Genomic DNA, 24,145 nt, shown 5'->3' on the forward strand with positions numbered 1-24,145 from the left:
ATCTCTATGAGAGCCAGGCACTTGGGCAGCTGTTCAGAATGTTAGTGACTGCTCCGTTCTAAGCCTCCCTCCCTCCTTCCTAGTCATGTGATTCAAAGCAGAATGTAGGTAGTCCACCCTGTGCTTCCTGGTTCACATGCACAGGCCCAGATCTAACAGGAAGAGAGAGCAGAAACACATACAAATCGCAGGTGCAACATGATATGTAGAAAATACAGACCCCTCCTACGGGCACTGCTGATTAAAGGATTTGGAAAGCATTACAGAAACCACGCTCTGCTTCTGCTGCCTTGTTGCAACCCCAAACCTTTCCCTCTGCTTTGCTATGCAGCTAGAATGGAGAAGGGGAAAACCATAATAGGGAACAGTGTGGTATAGTGGTTAAGGTGCTGAACTAGGAGCAGGCAGATCCAGGTTCAAGTACACCTTCAGCCATGAAAGCTTACTACGTGATTCTGGGGCCAGTCACACTCAGTCCAATCTTACAGGGTTGTTGTGGGAGAAAATCAGAGGAGCAAATGCTATATGTGCCACTGTACCCTGGGCTCCTGGAGGAAAGGTGGTATATAAATCTAGCAAATACAATGCATAAGTAGGATACTTTTTAACCTCATGACATGCAACTTTTAACTTTTGCCTGACTTGGTCACCTCCTTTCACTGTTTTCCTTAATCCCTTCCTTAGCACACATTAGCTTGTGTGCATTTAAGTAGGACATGTAAAGACTGTGTGCACTGTCACATGTCAAGCTTGGTGCTAACCTTCATTAGCTGGATGAGTGCGTATGTCTGAGAGACTTAGTGTATTGTGTGAACCCAACCTGTTTGCCTAATGTGTGAATCTTGAAAATGGGTTAAGTAAGTTTAAATGTGTGGGTCTAAACACAGCCATTGACTTTTGTCAGGCTATTTTGGGTTAAAACAAACTGCAAACTTAATATATTTCTATATGTCTGAGGAATGAGGATGCAGACGCCACTACTTTATTTTTACATAGCCCTGTTTCACTTCTAAACGAATAGGCATCAGGCCACCAAAGTTCAACAGTTAACTGTCATTATTTTGTAAGTTTAAACCTTGAAAAATACTATTAGAAATTATTGCGATCTTTAGATATTTTGACAGAAGTGATTTGTTAGAGATTGTTTAGTCCTTGGCACTTACTTCCCGCTGGACTATTTAAGAATGTAATAATAATGGCAGATTTTCTTCTACTAATTGGTAGTTCTTATGGATGTACGAGGAGCTGTTTTAAGGTTGCAAATTGTTTATTTTGTTGTCTTTGCAAGCTTTTGTTTCTGTCTACGTTGCCTTGAGATTGTAAGAAGGCAGAGCACAAACTATTTTAACATATAAATGAGAGATTCAGAGGAAGAATAAAATCATCATGAAATTCACACCTTTAGGTTGTCAGTTGCTGGGTTTTGCTGCACCAAGTTTTGCAAAACTCTAAATTTTGCTCTTTTTTTTTTTTTTCCACCTGGTTTCTAGGATTAGAATCTTATTTTTCCTATGTACCCAGATCCATGCATCAGCCATTCATATTTATTGTATACATATTTTCAAGTGTCATTAAAACTTCTGCAGTCTCAAATCAAAAAAGAAAAGGAATAGCAACTCAAGTGGAAAGGGGGTGGGGAGCCAAAACAAGTGAAAGTGAAAGCTCCAATATGCTGTCTCCTTGATTAAATGTATAGTTCTCAAGTAATTTGTATTGATCCTTCAAGGGGGGAGGCCCCCCCCCCCCAAAGAAAGGTTTGAAGAAATAGCAATACACCTCTTGCAGGACAATCTATTATCGCTTAAGAGCTGGCTGGGGAATTCTGGCAGTTGAAGTCCACACGTGTTAAAGTTCCCGAGGTTGAGAAACACTGCTTAAGAGACATTGTTTGAAAATGCAGACTCCTACAAGCCATACATCATTTTTCAATGTAATTTTTATTCCAGTTTCAAATTTTCTACAAGAAAACAATAAAAAAATAGAAAACTCTAGAAGTTGTCAAGCACCCTGATGTGCCAGGTCACTACAGAAACACAGCTCTGTTGCTGGGTCACTACGGAGATAAGATACTGGCATCAGGTAGCTCGCTACGGGAACATGAGAGGCCCAAGTACCTGGAAGTGATGGAGACAAAGCTGCATCCCAGGTACTTGAGATCCCCTTGGGCCAAGAATGGATGGTGAAGCCTGCCCTGCCTCTAGGACACATGGCAGGGTAATGGGGACAGGGCTCCTGGGTCATTAATAATTGGAGAAGAGAGAATGTTGACAAGCTCAGCTTCTCCCACCACAGGAACACTATGGTGGGAAAAGCTATAACTGCAGAAATGCTCCTAAAAAAAAAAAAAGTGAGAGAAGAAAACTTCCAAGAACTACTACAGGAGTCTTGTCCCCATGAAGCCCAGCAACCCTCCATGTGCCAACAGTGGGATCCCCAAGGGGCCAGGTCCTCAGACAGTGGCACCTAAAAGAAGCAGCATCAAGCTCAGAACTGAGGAGAAAACAAGGGGTTGAACTCTAATACACCCCAGTGATATCACCCCCAAACCCTGTTTGACTAAGTAGAACTGCTACAGCAGCCCTTTCAAATATCCAGTGCATGGAGAGGAGACAGGGACGGTACCAGCAGCACATCCTTTAAACCTGCCCTCTTCGTGTTGATGGGGAGTTTCTGTAGGGTGTTCATCAGGGTGTTTCATTTTTGCAATTGGGAACCCCCTGCAACAGCTTTCTTGATCGTGCAGAGAACTGTAATCCCATTCAGCCGAACTGCAACTTTCCCCATCAACCCAGGGCATGAATTGAATCTCCTTGCCGTGCTTTCCCTGGCCCTTAACCAGTTCTCCACTGCAGCTACAGCTTTTACCTCCCAGGGACAGTACTTGTTGTATTGTAGTTTTGTCTCTTTTCCTCCTGGGGCTCTTGTGCTGTGACTAGCTGCTTGGCAGGAATTCCTGTATCTTGCCAATGTCTGTCTTGCTGCTGTTAAAAATAGAGAGAACTATTTCAAAATAGTCGGTAACTCTTCTACTTCTTACTCCAAAACCTCTTGCAGATGGCTGCCTGACCCTGTCATACGTGAGGTGACCTCTCACAAGCTGCCTTCCCTGGTCTCTGCAAGTCTACGCTACACATGTAAACAGGCCTGAAACTGCTTTCACTGCCTTATGGAGCTGCTTTTTCTTGAGGCAGACCATTGGTCCAACTAGCCCCTTACTATCTGCTCTGAGTGGCAGCGTCCAGCCAAGATCACAGGCAGGGACTTTTCCCGGTCCTGATACTTTTTTGTTTTATAGAGAGGAAAAATTGAACCTGGGACTTTAATGCATGCAAAGCATGTGTTCTATCACTATGCTATGGGCTCTGCAAAGCCCCTGCCTATGAACTCTGGGAAATGTAGTTTTGTAGCAATGCATTATTACAGTATTATTATTATCAGCCAATAGAAAGAACAAAGCTACAATTCCCAGGTCCCTTGGTTGAGTGTCGTCAATGCAGCTAAACAGATTCGGAACTGGTTTATATATGCAGAGTAGACTCAGGCCTGTACTGGCTCCAACTGCAATTTCATGAGGCCTTGGCCTGACTTTGAGGCCTCCTGATGTGGCCCTTTTTGGACCACTGGGCCAGACAATTCCTTCTCAGGCTTTGGCTCCTCAGAGTCTTGGGAGAGGTTCTCCCATCCTTGCTGATTCAGTGCAGCTTCAGAAGAAAGACTGGCAATTATTGCTCCCTCAGAACTCGGCTTCCCCTGAGGCAACTTGAGACGGAGAGAGTCTTCCTGATCTTCTGAGGACCAGAAATTGTGTGGCTTGGGGATCTCCCCCTTTGGGCTTGGGGATTCCGGTCCTTTCAGCAGGGATCCCTGGGGCTCAACTATTTCCTCCTCCAACATCACCCGGGATTTAGGAACTGTGTGAGAGCAGCGACGGGTACGAGCTTTCCTGCTGTGATGGACTTGAAGGTGTAACTCCATAAGCTCAGGAGCTGAGGTGGCAAAGGGGCAAAACTGGCAGCGGTGGAGGGCTCCTCCTGCCAGGGCTGGGCGCAGGGAAAGATCCAATGGCTGGAAATCAGCCTTCCCGTTCAGCAGCGGTTTGCGGCGGGATGGGCGGGAGCGAGCTGCCCCCAAGCCACCTAGAGGAAGGAAGGGCCCATGGCTCTTGGTGAGCTGCGTAGGGGGAAAGGCAGGGACTGCAGTAGGGGTGAGGGCCACGTGGCACTGTTCCATTGTTGCTACAGCTGCGGCAGCTGCAGCAGCGCTCTTTTGCTCCCGATGGTGGCGCTGCAGGTGATATTTGAGCGAGCCAGACTGAGTGCCAGCATAGTCACAGTGAGGGCACTTGTATGGGCGCTCACCTGTAGAAAAAAAAGTGGAGAAATTAATTGGCACAGCAATGATTTGCTGTTCTTTTTCTTTCGGATGGTTTTTTCCCGGTTGGACTCAGAATATGGCAAGAGAGTCCAATTTAGGTGTCTGACTGATTCAGTTCTCCCAATCCATGAAACAGGAATAAAAAAATGTCAACTTGTTTTGACAATGGACAAAACCAGCCCTCTCTGTATTATAATCTTCAGAGTGTATCTTCTCTGTGAGATCTTATGGAAGAGGCCTTGTATGATATTTGCATTTTATGGAATTTTGCATTTTTATCAATAAACACCAGTTAGTATATATTTTCTGACTGGATTTCTTTGGGAAACAAGAAATGGACATTGCATTGTGAACAGCTGCAATGCTGATGTGTATCTTTCCTGGGTAACTTTTCCTGGAGTTTTTGCTGCGCTCTGCACAAACAGGAGTGTTTGTGATTTGCACTCTGCCCGACAGCCCTCACTGTGAAATTAACTAAATCGGCAAATGAAGGCAAGAACATCCATAAAGTGTGGTATGTATGCATATCTATATCTATATATCAGATCAGAGCAGGATACTTGGGAATGATCTTTTCTCTTCACAAGAACCCTGTGAGGTAGGGTAGGGGGAGAGTGAAATACTGCCGTAAAATCACCTAGAGAGATTAAGAGGGGACCTTGCCATGAGACAAGGTGAGACAGCCAAAAAGGATAGTAGAGAGTCCTAACAATCCTCATGGAAGTTCTCTTGCAAAAACTCTACTAGAATGAACAAGAACATTTTAGTACTGTACATTTCAGTTGGGCTTATGCATAGAGATTTCTGTCTGCTGGGGTGACGGGTGATGCTCAGTGTGAAGAGGCCCATGAGGAAGGCAACTTAACCGAGCCCCTTCTTGCTGTCAGCATTTTTCATTTGCTTGCTTCTCCCTCTGGGCCCAATAAGTACAACCACTGAGAGTGAGAGTACTAAAAAAATAACTGCTTTCTGGCCTTAGTCATATTACTGTTTACATGCATAGAGTGTATAAATAAATATATAACACCAGTGAAGACCCACATGGACAGGAACTCAGCAGTTCCAGTCCTTGAAGACAGCTCTGGTTATGTGTCATGCTAATGGAAGGAAGGTTGTTGTTAACCTACCCAACTTGGGCACTGAAATTTGTGGGCTAGACCAAATGGTCTTCCTGTAGTACACCTTCAAATGATATTGGTTTCAGCACAGTGGCATATAAATTGGGAGAGATGATTTAATGTGAAAGGTTAGGTAGTGGGCAAATGAACCTTACTGCCTACTTCCACGCCTTACTTACCCCATGTTACCATTCCTGGCGCTTACCTGTGTGGACACGGAGGTGAACTTTGAGATGGTGGGAAGATCTGAAGGATTTTCCACAGAATGGACAGTCTTTCCCAGTGCCTCGTCGGGATCCATCCAAGCGTGACTGGCCCTGCATATCTGGGAAAAGCAGAGTGAGGACAAAGAGAGATTTTTAATACGAGCTGAAGATTGCTTGATGGTTGTTGTTTCTTTTCCATATTGTCTTCTCATAGCATTTTGTGCTATTAGTTCTCTCAGGCCAGATGCTTTCTCAAAGGCTTACAAGCACATATACTACAGGTGTCTCATTTTACTTCTCTAGCACAGACAGCCTCTTTTAGACTACTCTAGATTTAGATTTGTACTGATCTATAATTTGAATGAAGAAATATACCCAATGTTAACAGCTGCAGAATTTATGTTGTTCTAAGATTCCAATAAAAAAAAGATTCTTTATTAGAAAAGATTAAAATGAAACACACTATTAGCAGGAAACTGCCTTCAGCAAGATGACTGTCATGGCAATCTTAGTCATTTAGGAAAGGAAAATGGGATGCAGTAAAATCACCAAAAAATGGGAGCACTTTCTAGAGGCAGAAATACAAGAAGGAAAACTTACAGACTGCAGATGTTGGCAATGATGAGGACATCTGAACTTGGTTGGAATTTGTTAAAGCCACATTTGATTGCATTCTAGTCTTTTTCTCTACTTGTTACTTTATATAGACACCCTTTTAAACAAAAATATATAAAAATGTCCCAGCACAGCTGAACTATAAGAATTTATATTCTCCCACAACTATTTGGGTAGCACTGATTTCAGAGGCAATAATTTTTTATAAAAAATCTGTTAACTAAAATAGTGACACATCTCACAGCCCTGGCACCTGGCAGAGGAAGCTTAGGGGTGGGGGAGGCCTTTTTACAAAACTGTGACAAAAGAATTTCCAAAAACCAGTTTTGGGAAAACCTCAAATGTGTAAGATCTACTTGGTTTTTTTATAGCTGTATAAATCAGAGCCAAAAGGGGGGATGGTGAGAGAGGGGAAGTAAACACTTGTCACAAGATGGAATCGGCTGACTATCTTAAAACTCCTTTTGTTTTCTCTTCCTGACAAAATTGGGAGGGAGGAGGAAGTGCTACTTCCCAGTCATTCCAATCACCATTCTTAAGTATTCTCAAGATGCTTCCTTCTCTCCTCTGTTCTCTTATAGACTGTAGAAAGGAGATACTAACTAGAGGAAAGGGAAAATAAGTGTGCTTAGAGATCATGGTGTCCCGAGTCATTTCAGGATGGTGAACATCACTGGAAATTATGAGACTATGTTATGCGCACTCTTGCAAAATAGTTATCAAGGGAGAGGTACAGTTCTATAGGGCTTTCTGAATTTTTGCATATCTTTGCCAGTGAATGTTATCAGAGCTTCATGGGGGGCATACAGATATAGAAAGGAAATCTGATTTAACTAAGTGTTGGGTTCCCCTTTTGTTTATTTTGCAACCAAAGACATCCATCTTTTTTATTTTATTCAGTGTATAAGCCACCTAATTGGAGGACAAAAGGTGACATACAAACAATTAAAATGCATTATAAAATATATTATTAAAAGAAAAACCACAAGGGAACCAATAAAATCAAAACCTTGTGTTGGAAAATTTAAACACACACACACACACACAATGAAAATAAATTGCTGACAATTCTCACAAAACACCCTGGCCTAGGGCTTGCTGGAAAAGCAAACTGATGTTCTAGTGAAAAAGTAATCACCCCCTTAGATTCAGTAACTGGTTGCACCTCCGCTATCTGCCTTAATTGTAGGCAAAGCTTCATGGACTCATACCATTGTGTAGGATTTCCGGCCATTCCATGATAGCAAACTGCTTCAACTCAGTAATATGTTGTGTTTTCTAGCAACCAGTGCTTATTTCTGATCCTGCCACAACATTTTTATGCAATTTAGGGCTGAACATAGGAATCCTGTTTTTATCTGGTGCTTTTCTGATCATGGAGTCATGAACTCTATCTTTAGCCAAAACAAGATAGGCCAGTAGATCCCTAGATATTGTTCTAGGGTTCTGTGTGACTTCATTGACAACATTGCATTGAATTCCTGGGAGTGATTGTCAGGACAGTAATTCTAGGAAAGATTCACTATTCACTATTTTTTTTCCATTTCAAGACAGTGTCTCTGAGGATTTGTGGAGCTCCAGAGCTTTCAAAATGGTTTTGTAACTCTTCCAGACTGAAGAACACCAATAATTCTTTTATGGAGATCTTCAGAAATTTATTTTGAAGGGGCATAATATGCCTCTGAATCTTTGTCGTGAGAACTTCCTTATAATGAGGAGAGCCAAAGTTTGAGATTGTTATGGACAATCTGACAGCCTGATTGTTCAAAGAAGTGCTGGTCCTACTTATTCCAGTTGATAAAACATGGGAAGGGACATTATTTTCCATACTTGCAGGCCCCATGTTAGATGTCCTTGTTTATGAAATAATGAAACATCACCAAACTTTAGTGTTATCTATTTTCTCAAACTTCCTTTACATATTACTAGGATTCACATTAAGTTGTGTTAACATTCAATAGTAAAGATATGCAAATATTCAGCAAACCCTAAAGGGGCCAATTACATTTTCACCCCAACAACTATCTTGTGAATGAGCAAGTTCCTCCCTTAGCAGCTTCCTCCAGCAGCAGATGCAAAAAAAATAATTTAAAAAAAAACCCTGACAAGATGTTTTTAGTGTGCTTTATACTGGTCTTGAAGTAAAGATGAAATATATGTATAATACAGAGAGAGAGAGAGGACTGGATAATGCCCTGCATTTTTGCATTAATGTTTTGTTAAACATAGCCTCAGGTGGAAAGAATGCAATTTACCAGACTACATCACCCCAAAGTCTAATTCCTAATTGTTGCGTGTAATGTGATAAATTCCAGCTCTTGCCACCTGAGGGCATATCTAAACAACATATCCACCATCCAAACTGACATGACAAAATCCCCTTGTAAGTAACACAATGTGATTCCAACCTTATAGCTTTTTTTTTTTTTCCAAAGAGGCAAATAGTATGAAAATTAGTCCATCTCTACATCACAGATTTAATCTGGTTTAATAACAAATTATTTCTCATCAAGAATCCCAAGAACTGTAGGTCTCTGTGGAGCTTGGAAGCTCTTAGAAAATGCATAGCACTCTCACCAAGATACATCCCTGGATCTTCTGAGAAAATTCAGAACAATGAAATGAATGAAACTGGAATGCATTTATGCTATAAAAATGTACTTAGAAGCAATGTTACAGAATTACTGTACATCATGCCGTATTCATTTGATAAATGTACTCTATGCTTTCACAACATACTTTGCATTTCCTTCATAATTCCTGCATAATTTGAATTGAGAGAGGCAGACAAAATCTCTTTAACTGAACTTGTTATAACTAAGAAGCAAAGGCAATAATGTCAAAGGAGCAGTGTGTTGAAGGGCTGGAGAAAGCATTGGAAGAGGCGCTTTGAGATGTGCGTCAGGGCAAGTGAAATATATCTTCTACCTGTGCTGAAGAGGGGTGCTTCATTCCCATGGCACATGTGTTACCTGGCACATCCTATCAAACCAGTTTGGCATGCATAGAGCATGGAAAGCCAAATTCTGCTTGCCCACGGATGTTTACAAGTTGGCATTGGCAGGAACAAATGACATCATCTTGGTCAGAGACCAAAGGGTAAAGATTTTGCCTGATGTTGCTCTCGACTGAAACCCTGAGGATTTTTACACTGGGGATGGGGGGAGGTTTCCTCCCCCAAAAATATCTCATGCACAAACACATCCCATTTTTCTTTGCAGTAATTTGGAAGACCCAGAAAATGGCTGCTTCGCAGCTGACTCTTGATCATGCAGTATATATGGGATGAGTAATCAGGAAAGCAGCTGGCTGGGTCAGCCACATTGTGCAAACATGGCTAATATCTTTATTTCTCTCTGTATTGTTTGGGAAGGAAGGATTCTGCGTGACATAAGGACTTGCTTGTAGTATTTAAAGCACAAATCAGTTTAAATCCATGGGCACATGTGCCCTACAAAACACAATTTTTTTGCAGCTCTGATCATGATTGCTGAACATTTCCAACGTGATTTTCCACTATTCTGAGAGTAGAAAACCCAAGAATAATGTTCAGTGAGCTTTTAATAACTTAAGCTGCATGCAAAAGTTTAGGCACCTCTGGTTAAATTGCTTAGTTTAGTAAATTCCTAAGTGAACAGAAGATGATACAACTTTTACATGGTACAAAGTTTTGCAAATCTGAATTCATGCTTACTAGTTATGTGCAGTTACTTAAGAATAAAGAGCAACACTTTAATTTCAGCACCCAGTTGATTCATTGCTTTTTTATTACTGTCAAATTGTTAAAGCCCCAAAAGGTGATTGATTTGTTAGGCCTACAGTTTCTCAGGTGAAGGCAACTCCACAGGTGAGCAAATACTCTAACCCTTCTAACTTCTCAAGCTCTGACTGTTCTTCTGTTTATTTTCAACAACCAAGAGCTCTTCTGAGCAGCTGCCTGAACAAATGAACATAATTCCATTATGAAGCAAAGGAAGGCTATAAAAAAATATTTAAAAGTTTCCAGCTAACAATTTCAATTCTGAGAAAAACTGTTAAGAAATGAAAGTTACACAGAATTGTTGAGTCAACAAGACCTGGAAGACCAAAAAAAAAAATCTCTGTTATGATTGCATGAAAGGTGGTTAGATCTGCAAAACAACCTGCTGAAAAGTTTAGCTGACACTGGATTAGTTACCCACAGTGCAGTGTTGCTTATGCAATAATTATCTGCGTGGGAATGTTACCAGAAGGAAACCTTTTTTCTGACCTCTTCACAAAAGTCACCATTTAAAGTAAGTAATAGAAAACCCTGACAAGCTTGGAATGTTTTGGGAGAAAGTGCTTTGGACTGATGGCTCCACCGGCAAGATACATTTGGAGGTAAAAGGATGGATCATTTGCAAAGAAAAATCATACCATCTATTAAGCATGGGGCTGGCTCTATTATACTTTGGGGTTGTATAACAGAGTATGAGTGGAATCAACTAAATATCCACATATTCTAGAAGCTCATATTCTAGAACTGAGGAAATTGAACTTGAAAAGAGATCAGATATTTCATCCTGGTTATGATATGAAACAAGCCTCTAAATCACCTATGAAATACAGGAAATAAAGATAAAGGCTTTGGAGTGGCCTTCATAGTCCACAAACTTGAATATTTTTGAAAATCTGTGGGAGGATCCCAAACATGTCACACTTTCTAAGCCCTAGGAAGGAGGCAATGGCAAACCATTTCTGAAAAACCTTGGCAAGAAAACTGCAGGGACTAGTCCAGGCAGTTGCCAAGAGTCAACACTGACTTGAAGGCACCAAAAATAAAAAAAGAATTCTGCAAGGAAATATCCAAAAGTAAGAACAGAAATGCTCTCAGCTGGCTTCAGGAAATATTTGTTATTTTTGTCAAAGGAAGAATTACAAAGTACAGTCTGAAGGGTATCCAGACTTTTGTACTAGTTTCCTTATTTTGAATCTGTAAACAGCTGCATGTAAGCAGTAATTATGCATTCAAATTTGCAGGAAGATGGCCTGTTTAGGTTTGCACCATGTAGAGGTTGTGTCAGCTTCTGTTTGCTTGGGGATTCACTGAAGCATATAATTTCACTAGGGATGCCTACATTCATGCATGCAACTATAGGGTTTTTTTTTTAAAAGAAAAAACATCACAAATTCCCTCCCAAAATTCAAGAGACTTGAAAAACTCAATTCTGCCCAAGTTAAGTGCAGCCCTTGGCCATTAAAAGCTTGTCTGCCTCAAACTAAATGAAAGTCTTGTTTCTTATTCTCTGACCAAAGTCAATCACCTCCACCCAGCACACTCATTCCCATAAAATTGCTAAGTATGGCCTGGATTCTGTCTGTACTTGCCTTTTTCCTTCTGGGTCAGCAGAGCTGGGCTGGTGTTAGCTGCAGTAGAAGCTCTCACATTTGTTGGAAGCCAATGTCCAGTGAGAAGGTGAGAACCCAGTGACTGCCCCTTGTTCCATTCTCTCTCTCGGGACAGGTGGCTTTGCCGGTGCAAGGCCATCTGCTGGAATGTACCGAAGGTCCGGTTGCAGTCTGGGCAGCGATGGTTCCCTCCTGAGTCCTCTCTCACAAGCTTGGACCCTACCACATAAGAACGTTCCCTCCACTGCTGACTACTCTCCACTGCTCGAGCTGTGGCCTGCAGTCGTTCAGCACAGCTCGCATCACTGTAACCCAGGAAACTGCCTGTACTGGCTTTGTCTGTTGGCCGAGGAGAGAGGAGAGATGGATACAGGGCCTCACAACCCACGAGTAAGCTCTGTGCTGACCGTCCTGGCCCTGACCCTCTTTGTTCACTCTGGAGACCCAGCTTGCTGAGATGAACCTTCATGTGGTTTTTCAGGAACCATGGTTCCTTGAAGCCGCGCCCACACACCTGGCACTTGTGGTCAAAGGAGTCTTTGTGCTTCCGCATGTGACCCTTGAGGAACCAGGACTGGGTGAAGGCTTGACCACAGACCTGGCAGCGGAACTCTGTAGGGGTGGAGGCAGAGGAGGAAGGGGTGGGCGTGGAGGCAGGAGGGGTGGGTGGGGCTGTAGTGGTGGGCACAGGGGCAGGAGGGGTGGGTGTCCAAGCCGCTGGGGAGTTATGAGCCTGCTGGTTGTGCCACTGCAGTTCTGACTCCTGCGTGGCAGCGAAGGAACATTGCCCACACTTATATGGCTGATGGAGGATGCGAAGGTGGCGTTCACGCTCTCCTGCAGTGCGGAACTTGCCCTTGCAGAAAGAGCAGCGGAAGGTGGGTAGGGGTTGGGGTGGAATAGGAGTAGCCAGCTCTTCTTCTTCCTCCTCCTCCTTTTCCTCTTCATGACCCCGCAGAAGTGCCCGCTCCTCCAACTCAAGCAGCAGGCGGCTCTGGTGACTGATCCGGGCATGGGCCTCGGGACAATGGGAGCGCAGGTGGAGACGTAGGCTGGCACGCTGCCCTGCCCTGTGGCCGCAGTAGGGACAAGTGAGTGGATAGGAGCTGGTGTGGATGCGGGTGTGCAATGCCAGGATGCTGTTGAAGCGGAAACGCTTGCCACAGATAGGACAGGGGTAAGGCCGAGCCTCCCCTCCCGGCCCCCCTGGCCCATTAGAGTAACGTTGCAAGTCCAGCTCCCCATTGAAAGCCATAACATCAGCTTCATCACTGGAAGAGGAGGAAGAGGAGGAAGGAGAAGGGAGGGCAACACTAGCTGTGTTGGCAGAAGGCAATTGGTAATCTGCACCCTGTAGGAAAGAAGGGGAAAAAAGAAAGTTAGGACCTTGGAATTGAATCATTTCTTTCCCTAAGTCTGTTTTTCAATCAGTTGATACTACAGTGTAACATAACAGCTTGTTGGTACAGGAAAAGAAGAATGACATTAACTTCCTTGCAGAATGAGACAGAACTCTGGATTTCCCACAGTGCAGTCTGCAAACTGGTGGCTGATATGCAGCCTTTGTACAAAACAAACAGAAACCCTTCTGTCCTCAGCCAGCAACTTTTCCACTCAGCATTTTGCAAAGCAGCAGCTGAGAGATAACACAGCCAAATAACTTTCTTTCCTATGACTGGAAAGCAGAAGCTTTGCTTGATTGTTAGGGGAAATTGGAAAATGGAGACTCCCAAAAGCAGGTGTGAAAGCTCCTTCACCAAGAGCATTTTGGAAAATCAATCATTGGAAACTAACATTTATAAATCTTTGTGTCAACAAAAACAGGAGTGAATTTGGGGAATTATATCCTGAGGTGATAAGACAGGAAAACATGGTTGTAAACCAAAGAATGGCTAAGGCCTTCAGACCAGTCAGTGGAATGAAAGATACATGCAAAATTGAACTGCAAAACGAATTTGATGGGATTGTAAATTCTGCCTCAAAGGCAAACCTCAGGACTCTTTTTAGGCTTAAGAGTAAAATTAATATTAGAAAAGCATTATTGGGATTTCTTGCTCCTTCTCCCCTTTTTTCAGCTGAATGGAATAGACTGGAATTGTCCCGTTACATTCAAGAGTTTCCTAGTGGAGATGGGACTTCTGCTATCTTGGTAATTACTCCTATTCCTGTTTCCATCACACTACGCCCCATTCTGACCCCAGTTGATGCCAAGAGTCCTATGAGAAGAAGGAACTAGTGGCAGGCAAGAGAAAAAAGCTTGTTCCTGCTGGCCCTGGATTGCCATGGCAGAATTCTGTTGAGTTGTCCACCCTTTCTTTGAGTACTTGTGACCTAGTTGTTAGCCACCTTGGAACGAAGTATATGCATAAAAGTAGGATATAATAAATAAAATCAAATATATATAAATATAGTATGCCCTCTCCACCCTGCCCCCATTAAAAGGGATTATTTTTCCAGGCCTCAAGTGGATTTTAAAAATCAGTATTTCACCAAGGGGGAGCAGAGCAGAGGATAAAAGAACTTGGACCATTGCCAAGTTAATTTGAGGTGAGCCTAGAGGAGCTTACTCACCTCTAGTTTGACCTATGGCTAATGATGAGAATAGTGGGGGGGGGGAAGCATTTCAGGAGCTCCTTATCCAGTTATACTCACCCGTTTTTCTGATTCAAACCACTCACCTCCATGGTGCTCCTGATCACATGCTTTAGTCCTTGACTGGTGATGGAGCAGCCAGTGAGAGCCAAGTTGACATGTCACCCTTGATAGGTAGGTGCATCAGCTGCAGCAAAGGGTGGTGGTGGTGATGGTAGTAGAAGAAAGGTAAGAGTTTTATCAACAAAGGTTGAGGCCACTTTGAAATTCATAAAGACTATGCTCATACCATAATATGGTTTGTTCACATTTGGCTCTCAATGTTGTTCAAACCCAACCAACAGTGATATATTCTGTAAACTATGGTTATCAAGGCATAGCTTAGAATGGTGAGCAAACCAGACCACTATTTGTTAAGTATGAAATTTTTATCCACACATGCTTCCCCAGAACTTAATTTGTTCTATAGCTATATCTTAAACCCTCTGGTGTATGTGGAATGGAACTAAGTGTCCATGAAATTGTTCACAGTGTACTTTCTTCACTACTACACAGTTGAGGGAGTCTTCACCTATCAGGGATAAGTCTTCTAGCAGAGTCCAAGGGTAGTTTCCAGCTGAGTTCCAGCATAACTTTAAGAACAGAAGCATGGCTAGTACATATCTCTTGGGGACCAGCTCCATTGGGCTCTTTTCTCAACTATCATCCAGCAGCAACAGACAAATAATAAATGGAGATCTATCAACTGAGCTGAAAAATCAATTCCATCAGTCTCTTTCCTGAACTATATGAAGCTGATGATTTCAGTACTACAGTACTATTTCAAATAATGGATGCCTGACCCTGTTTTTTTCCACTTTCCTCCCATCCCTTTTTCCTTCTTTTTAAATTGTAAACTTGTAGTCAGGGGCTGTCCTTGCAATAAATAAATAAAATTATGCCCTGATGTTCCCAGACTAGAGATGAAAACTTATTTTAAACATTGATGTGACACAGCATGGCAATCTTTAGTCCACTGTCATAAAGTAAGTGATTTATAGAAACCTAGCAAGAATTTTATCTACAGTGGATCTTGGACCAGTATTTCCTAGGTTGTCAAAGCAGGAGGAGTTCAGCAGTGAGAAAACTGGAAGAAAGACATCCAAATAAAACATTTTCAAATTGCAATTGGGAAATGTTTGTCCATTGCAAAAGACAGAGTGCAGCTAACTATTCTTTTCCACCCCTTGCTTTCCACCTTCCATACGTTTTATATTTGCTGCAGGCAAGTTCAAACCAGGCAGAAGCAGGGAGCAGATGTAAGCAGCAGTTCAAGAGAAACAAAATGCATCACTTTCATTGTTCTTCATCTCATGCAAATATTAAAGGGATGTAGGGAAAGGTGGTATCTCAAGTCCAGCTGACTTAGTTGCAGTGATTATTTCTGACAACTTTTAATCAGATCCATCAAAACTGACCCCGCTGAATCTTCCAAAGAGAAATTTGTGTGATGCAGATAAACACTTTCGTTGGGTTGGAGCAGAGATCTAGGTAGATGCCATTGTTGAAATTTGTCCTTGGAAGTGGAAAAATCAACATTATTTCAGCGTAGGATCATGAAACTCAAGAGACTACTTTGGGCAAGTCACTATTTGCATAAGAGTTAAGGAAGCTTGTTGGAGTAAAACTGGAATACCAACAGAGCTAACTCTGTGTTAAGAGCTTCAATGTTACCAAATATCTCCCAGTGCTTCAAAGAATCTCACAGTGCAAGCACTTGCGTGTATAATATCCCATTACTTTGCAGAGTTCAACAGAACACCCACCCAGAATTCTAGAGTAATAGAAAACCTAAGTTTCCTGTTTTAATGCCAATAAAAACAGGAGCACACAGCTTGGGAACTCAGAAAAGGGGATATAAATAAATTGTGTGGGCAACACCTGTTATATGAGGACCTTCTGCTGAAGGAACCCCTTCTGGATATTATTTGTTCCTGTTCCAGAGATATTCTGGAATATTATATGTGTGTGTAGTTTACAATCCCTTCCTCCTCCCCCTGATGTTAGCTTACCTACAAGAATACCAGGGAATGTCCACAAGCAAAACCATTACCAGCAGAATGAAATAATAAACAGTAGCTTTTATGAAAAGATTGTTTTGGCTGTGAAGAACATTTATACAAAGCTATGAGCAAGAAGGAAACAAAGCACCCGAAGAAAAGGAAACAGTGAGCTGGCAAGGATGGCTTTATGGAAGAAAAGAGAGGGCAGCTAGAACCAGAGATAAATCTAAGGAGGCAGCAAATAAAGTAGGAGGTGGAGGGTTGTTCAAGGGAGAGGAGAAGCTGACCCAGTGCTGGTTTCCCCCTTGACAAAAACTCAATGCTTTAACAGCTTTATTTCCTCTGCGTAGTTTATAGACCTAGTATTAAGATGTAGAAAAGCATATGTGGGTCTCTTGGTAGCCTGCTTTCCCCACCCAAAGTTTGATAATATAAAAAAACAAATGCCAGGAAATTCTGGGCAAAGATACATACAGATGATATGCCCCAATACCATAAGCAGGTGAGCTCGGATTGAAAGGTGCACATCTCTCCCCCGCTGCGCCTCAGGCAAAGCTGTCATCTTTACAATGATATCCATGTGGATCTCAACCTACAAATGTTGGCAAACCATCTCTGGAATTCTTCCGACCTCTGCTCTTTTTGTGACCCATGCTCTGTGGGTGAAAGTCTTAGCTAGCCCTGCTCCAGCAAACTGCACCACCCACCTCTGGCCTAAAATCCCAACTGGAGCAGGGCAGGAGCTATCCAAGAGAATTAAGGTTGATTTATGTTAGAGAGGAAAATGGGTGTGCCAGACACATATCTTTAAGTATAATTTTGTTGTCCTTATTCCAAGAAGCTGGAGACGGCACATATAGGTCTCTTCCCACCTTTTAATTCACATAGGCTATGTCGGTTCAGAAATACTTCCTAGCTCAGGATTGCCTAGTGAATTTTACAAATGAGTGGGAAGTTCCGCTAAGATCATGGGAAAACTAATCTGATGCATGGATCTTAGGGCATTTGTGTCACTTTTTGTTTTTTATTTTTGTAGAGAGGGAAACAGGTAAGAATCTCTAAGCATGATCACCAATTATTAGGATCCTTTGGGGAAGCTACAACTATTATAGCTCTTATAAAGGGTTCAGTCATGATATGACTTTGGATATAAAGCTGGATTTCAAAGGCAGTCTGAATTCTGGTTTCATATATCATGCTAAGCCATGGTTTGTCTTAATCAGGCATTGATGATCAAGCTATACTAGCTGGGTTCACAAATAACGCTAAACCATAAATCAGGAGCCTGAAACTTCTGTTGGGTCAAGGGCTTCAGTAGGCCTTGCAGAACTTCCGGGGTGCTGTACTCCAAAAATGGATGGGGCCAAGACTTTTTGCAAAATTTCAGTGATTAAATAGGCAAAATGGGTCTTAAATCCATGTAAAGACATGTGGACCCTCTCACTCTGGGCAGTGCAAAAGGGATTATGATGGGCTGCGTCCCACTACCAGGCTATATTTTTTGCTTCCCTGTCTTAAAATAAAGTGGTTTATAAACTGCAAAGGCTAGTTCTACACACTATGCCAATACCAAGCAAACTACATTAAGGTTTAGCCTAACATGTGAACACAGTTAAGTTGGAACTGATAACAAGTTTAGACTTGCCACTTTTATGATACCATGCCTTGCTTGCAAAGTACCCTTTTTATTTCTGGAAGAAAAGTAGCTGCACTGGGGCATAAATTTGGCATAGTGATTGTTGTACAAATTGAGTTATGAGCCCAATTTAATTCACCTTTTCTAGGAATGCAGGAGAGAATATCCACTGTAACGAATGGGGTCTGTTTCTAGGCCTCTGAGCCAACATAAATTATTCTCTTTTTTCTCATCCCCAGCTTAATTAACCTGAAATAACTATTACTTGGAGCATTAACCTATAAAAATTAAAAATATTATTTAGCCACTATGATTTATGAATATAAAAGGCTAGCTGAAGTGATAGATCAGAAGTAAGTTATTCTGAATGCCTTTACAATCTTGCATACTGAAAGAATCTGCTGTGTGATGTTTTATCCTTATGAATTTTGTCTTAGAAAAGAAAGGATTTATATGGCGTATGAAAGCTAACAATGAGAATGTCGGAAGTAGCAAGGTGAAACAAGGTAGTCTCCTCTGCATTCAGGGGATTTGGCAAAAGGAGAAACAGTTGGAGGGCAGAAATCTAAACTTACATTCATAGCAGGGTTGAGCATGAATGAATCAGAGCTGTGAACTCATGTTGTTACCATATGATATACAGTACTCACCCTGCCCCCAGATAGCAACAGACCTCACAGAAGAAAGATCTGAGAAGAATTATGAGAAATTATCTATCTAGAGGTTATATTCACCATAGTAAGATAATGCCTTCCACAGAACTGACTTTGTGTGTGCACAGCTGAGTGCTTCGTGTTTTGTTTTGTTTTTTAACTTCCTGTACTTACAGAGCCATCAGATCAGAGAGGCTAGACTAACATCTAGTCGCTTCAGCCTTACATCTGGGCAAAGCATATATTTTTCAGTAGAAGAGCAGTCATGCCAGTCCCAAACTCTCCAGAATAAAGTGGTATACATTCCAGGTATTGTTTCAGTAACATATCTGTTTGGGCAAAATAATTCACAACTAAAGAAAGATGTCACAACTATTAACCACTGCTTTTAGAAAGAGTTATAGAAAGTTGACTGTTTATTTACTATGATTTGACTCACACACTGCATTAAGTCATATTCATTTAGTTGTGGTTTACTGAATAACCTATAATAAACAGGGCTTATGTATCACACCAAGTCATAAACTCTGGTTTCGAAACCAAAAGGGATAGGTTGCACCACACAGTAAACCAAAACCAAACCACCACATTATGTTTTGGCTATATTCTGTGCATTCAGCCTATCACTCACCTCAAAAACAAGTCTCCCTTAACCTTGCTGACGTCATTCCTTGTTGTTTTTCTTCATTATATACATAAAACATGATAAGACACAGACCTTATCTATGCCCTCAGAATTATAATCTAAAATAATGATATACATATTACTCTGGGCATATGCTTTGCCCCTGATATACACTGCACATTTATATGGATTGTGCTGATTTTATATATTTCAAAGGACAGTTTTACAGTGAATGTAGATAGTATTGTAAGTCCTCTGTTAAGCAAACTCCACAATACAGATTTGTTTCACAGCAATATAACCATCAGGTCTTCTCTCTTACCCCAGGGAAATCACAGGAATTGTATTTAGCAAGAATCTTAAAAATTTAAGGAATCTAGCCCTCCTCAGATCCACAGTTGTCCTGAGGAAGAAGATGTCAGTTAAAATTATTTACATCCATGTTGTATTAATTTGTCCTAACTCTAGGATGGTAAGACTTGAATTTTCAATAAACTCTCTGTGTTCTGTTAGACATTCCCTGGATAGGTTGAAAGAACAGAAAAAGATCTGACAACCAATGACAAGATCAGGGGCTTTTGATATTGTCTTTAAATAATAATAATTATTATTATTGTTGTTGTTGTTGTTATTTATATGCCATCCAACTCTCAACAACTCTGGACAGTTTAAATGCGTATTCTTGGGCTAAGTCATACTTCTGCAGAATTGGTATCCTTCAAAATATTAGACTACTACAGCTTCCATCATCCTAGCGTGCATGGCCTTTGCAGTTCAGTAAGATGAGAATTATAGTCTAACCAAGTAGAGAAAGAGAGCTGTAAACTCAAGCAGATCCATGACACTTGTAGAGTTCAGAGTCCCCAGCCATATAGAGTACCTTTGAATGAACCAAGACAGTAAACAAGAATATGGCAGAATCTTACTCGTATTTTTTACTTGTAGAGACAAAGGTTATTATTTCAAGATAGTGATCTTACATTAATATCACAAACTTGTACAAACAAGCCCCTGAAGCAACAGGCTGAGCAACGCATCAGGCTTCCAGGATTAACAGAAACATTCCACAGGCAGTAGAGACATTACATTATTTCCTTTTTATTATTGCCTGAAGAATAGCTCTGTGCCACTTGAAAGCTTACAATCTTGAAATAAGTACAATTTGAAAACTTACAACTCATCTAACAAAAAGCATTCTTAAGAAATGTTATTGTCTCAAAAAGAGGAGGCTCCTACCCAAAGCCTAGTTTTTAATAAAATAGAGGGAAGGCTCAAACCTGCTTGGAAAAGAGTCTATTTTGGAAGATCTGTCCCAAAATCTCAGTATGGGAGCAGCTAGTTTTTGTTAGCGGGGGAGGGAGAGGAAGCCTACTTGTCCTTCAACTCACTCTTTTATTTTCTTATTTGTTGATAAATTCCAGGATTATGCACTGAGGCTAAGCCCTGATTTAGGCACTATACATCAGATGTTATACTGCCACCCTTATTAAGGAATATCTGGCTGCCTAAAATGGTGGCGTAGCTTGCTGTACGAGGGTATTGCTCAAATCAGACAGCAACGCTGGTGGTATTCACAGGCCTCGAGAAAAGATAGCTGATTCATTTTGGCATCATGCCATGCTGGGCCTATGACAGTAGTATCCTAATGACGAATGTGTTAAACACACACACACACATACACGAACAAGGTCTTCTGGGCTCACTCAGTGCAAAGAAGGCAGATTGTCCTGTTTTGTTTGTACATAACACAGGGAGGGAGTTACTTTTTAATGCAATGCAACTGTACCAAGGGGTGCTGTGGATAGTGAGTGCCAATTCAATTTTTCTCCTAAATAAACAAAATGGCTACTTCTTAGGGAAAGGCACCCTAAAAGAAAAAACAGTGGCAATTTTCAAGGGACCCCCCCCCACCCCCTAGATAGGGAGGGTGGCTGCCAGGCCTCAATCCAACTCCCGCCAACTTCCAAGCCAGGAAGGAGTAGGGGGAGGAGGATATATGAATGGGAGCAACCAGTCTCCGCACATCACAGCCGTGCCTTGGCCTGTGAGAGAGACAAGAGAGTGACTGTCCCAGCAAGACACAGATCTGTCCCCCCCCCTTCCTACCCCACACGCCCTAAACAAAGGGAGCAGCTGCCTCAGCAAATGCTCCAGTGCACACTGGAGGGGGGGGGAGTGGGAGGATGAGCCAAGGGAGCTGTTCCCAGTGACTAAGAGCTACTGATCTTCCCCCCACCCACCCTTCGACCCCACCCAACATAGTTTTCAATCTTTGAGAGCCTCAACTTAGCACTGGGTCATTAGTCCGCCGCCCCTTCCGCCCCTCACCCTTTCCTTTCCATGACCTGAAAGGGCTCAGAAATGTGGGACTGGGGAGCAGAAACCACCTCCTCCAAAGTGTGCATGTTGGGGAGGGGGGGACTGAAGGGGGAGAGGACAGCCTTTGGGCCTCCCCTCTGCAGCACCGACTGTCCTGCACTACTTTCCGCCTCCCCCCCACCCCCCATGGATGCCAGCCACCTGCTCTCGCAACCCCTTCCATCCCTCTCCGGAGAGTTTTCACCCCAAATGTCCTCCGCATCCCCCCATTCCCTTAGTCTGGTTTCCGTGAAAGAGATCACCCCCCCCACACCGGCAATTTCAGTCATAGTCACGTGGATGGGGGGCGAGACGAGGAGCGGGGGGGGGCGGGAAAGGGATATAGAAAAAAAGAGATGGAGGAAATCGTCCGGGTCATTCGGGGATAAGGAAGCCCGAGGCCGAGGCCGGGCGATTTCCGTGCGCCAAAGCGGTGCGCGCCCAGAGCGTGGCCCGGTGCGGTCCCGCGGCCGTCTGCCTCCCGCCCCCGCGAGAGGAAGAGTGGAGCCCGGGCCGCGCTTCCCCTCCTGCCATGCACCTGCTCTGGGTGCCGGGCGAAGGGTGGGGGGAGAAGAGACGAGCGGCCGGGCGGGCGGGTTTTCTGGGGAGGGGGGCGCACGGTGGGCGGGCGGACGACGCGGCGCAGCGCAGCTACTCACCAAGGCGCACGGCGAGGCGGCGCGGAGGAGGGGGCGCTCCGGGGACCCGCCGCGTCGTCGGGGCTGGGCCGGGGCGAGCAGCCTCCCCGCCAATGGGGCTCCCCCCTCTCCTCTCCTCCTCGCCGTCTCTCGCTCGCTCGCTCGCTCTCTCTCCCTTCCTCCCTCCCTCTCCCTCTCTCTCGCTCCCTTCCTCCCTCCCTTCCATTGTACGGAGCCGCAGGCAGCGGCGGCGATTTGCATTTCTGAGCCTTGCGCGGCGAGGGATCACCCGGCTCCATTGTGCGCTCCGGCTCGGCCGGGGCAGCCGTGCCTCGAGGGAGGGGGCAGCCCGGGTTGGAGGGGAGGGGGGAGGAAGGAAAGGGACACCCGAGATCTGCCGCCGCCTGCTTGGGCACGGGTGGTAAAATGCGAAACATTCGTGCACGGAGGTAGGCACCCCACTCCGGCGCGTCTTTGCCAGGGGGGCCCGAGGGGTGATCGGAGAGACAATGCCAGAGAATAGTAGGTTGCCATTTGCTCCATTTGCCCGCTGGAGAGAGAATGGGAGGAAGATGGGTGGCACTACTCTGGCACAAGTTATTGTTTGCGCTTTGGTGGGGGCCCGCGGAGGGACACAGCCTGTTCGGGGGTGGTATTTGATACAGGAGGAGAAAAAGTAGCACCACCATAAGCCAAGAACTCCCTGCCGCTGCTGGAGCCAAGCAAACAGTAGTGCAATTGAAGATTACAGAGCAGAGGATTGGAGAGGCAGGATCAGCCTGTCTCAGCCTGCTCGGTTGGGCCATGAAGGGGGGTGGGCAGAGGAGCTGGTAACTTGGCACAAGCAAGCATTGTCTGCTTTGCTGCACATTAGTGGAAGGGATCAGTACAAATTTTTGGGATGACGGAGTGTCCCTGGCAGGAAAGGGAGGGCAGCAGAGTGTTAGCCCAGCATAGCTAGGCACAGACGAGCTTTGTTTTGTTTGCTGTGCCCTGCCTGAAAGCAAAGGCCAGGGTTGGCATCACTAGCTGGTATCTGACCATGCAGCCACTTCCATGTCCCAAAGCCTTCTCTCCTTTAAGGCTGGCGGAGCCAAGATCGAGAGCGCTGCTGGGACAAAGGGTGGGATGCTGGATGGATGGCTGGTGGAAGCACAGGGAGGGACAGGAAGGCAAGATTCCACTGCGACATTGCACTCTGCTGTGGGCAGAAGCCAAGTTTGCGAGCAGCAGCAGCAGCAACAGGTAGGTTGTGCTACCACCGAGCAAGAGTCAAGCCCTGTCTGCTTTGTTACGCCACACTGCTGACAAGCAGACCTGAATGGTCCTTCCAGGCATGTGGTCTGATGGAAGGGCCTCTCAGTGCTGCTGCTCAGCCACTCAGGTCAGTCGGGGAAAAGGAACATTCTGGTTGCCAAGCAACCACAAGTCAGGTTTTTATCTACCTCTTATGTAGCCCTCTAAAGAATGGGAAAGTGAGCACACAAGCCAAATATCTAAGTCAGAAAAACAGATGGGAAAGAGGCCAAATCAGCTTGGCATTGTGTTGCCCCCCCAAAGGGGGAGGGGGGGCTATTCAGAAGCCAGGGCAAGTAAATGGATAAATGACAGTGTGAGCAAAAAAGCCCTGCTCTGCTGAGGGAAGGGGTAAAGGCAGGTTTAATAAAACTGTGCAGATACAGCTACATACATTAACCACCTATTTGTAACTCAGAGGTCCCACTGATTTCAATGGGATTGCTGTCCAAATGAGTACCTAATTCCAGCCTTGTAAAACTAACCTCTACTTATAAATAAAGAGTTGCTGAGTTGCTAACCCCTACTGATAAATAAAGAGTTGTTTTTCCATTAGAGACCCCTCCAAGTGAAAGAAAAATCTAAAGGATGGGAGAGTTGGTGCGATAGTAAAAGCGGCATA

General features: G+C 43.7%; 1 protein-coding gene across 1 annotated transcript; it reads right to left on the reverse strand.

The window, feature by feature from the left end:
* Positions 1-2,838: 2,838 nt before the first annotated feature.
* ZNF219 (zinc finger protein 219) lies at positions 2,839-24,054 on the reverse strand. The gene is made up of 5 exons (XM_088142802.1): positions 22,249-24,054; positions 14,362-14,462; positions 11,663-13,034; positions 5,698-5,817; positions 2,839-4,358 (listed from the first exon to the last, which is right to left on the reverse strand). The coding sequence occupies exons 2-5, from the start codon at positions 14,365-14,367 to the stop codon at positions 3,538-3,540; spliced, it is 2,319 nt and encodes a 772-aa protein (XP_087998928.1). The 5' UTR covers positions 14,368-14,462; positions 22,249-24,054; the 3' UTR covers positions 2,839-3,537.
* Positions 24,055-24,145: the final 91 nt, after the last annotated feature.

The sequence above is a fragment of the Python bivittatus genome, unplaced genomic scaffold, assembly GCF_059951505.1.
Source record: "Python bivittatus isolate LINGU-HERP-01145 unplaced genomic scaffold, Pbiv_v1 ctg000440_np1212, whole genome shotgun sequence".
Lineage (NCBI taxonomy): Eukaryota > Metazoa > Chordata > Lepidosauria > Squamata > Pythonidae > Python > Python bivittatus.

What these genes read in the sequence shown, in the direction of transcription:
- ZNF219 (XM_088142802.1), bottom strand. An exon ending in GCTGACCCAGAAGGAAAAAG is followed by an intron (nt 5,818 to 11,662) that starts GCAAGTACAGAC and finishes TGCTTTTCCCAG; the next exon opens with ATATGCAGGGCCAGTCACGC. An exon ending in TCACCTCCGTGTCCACACAG is followed by an intron (nt 4,359 to 5,697) that starts GTAAGCGCCAGG and finishes TTTTTTCTACAG; the next exon opens with GTGAGCGCCCATACAAGTGC.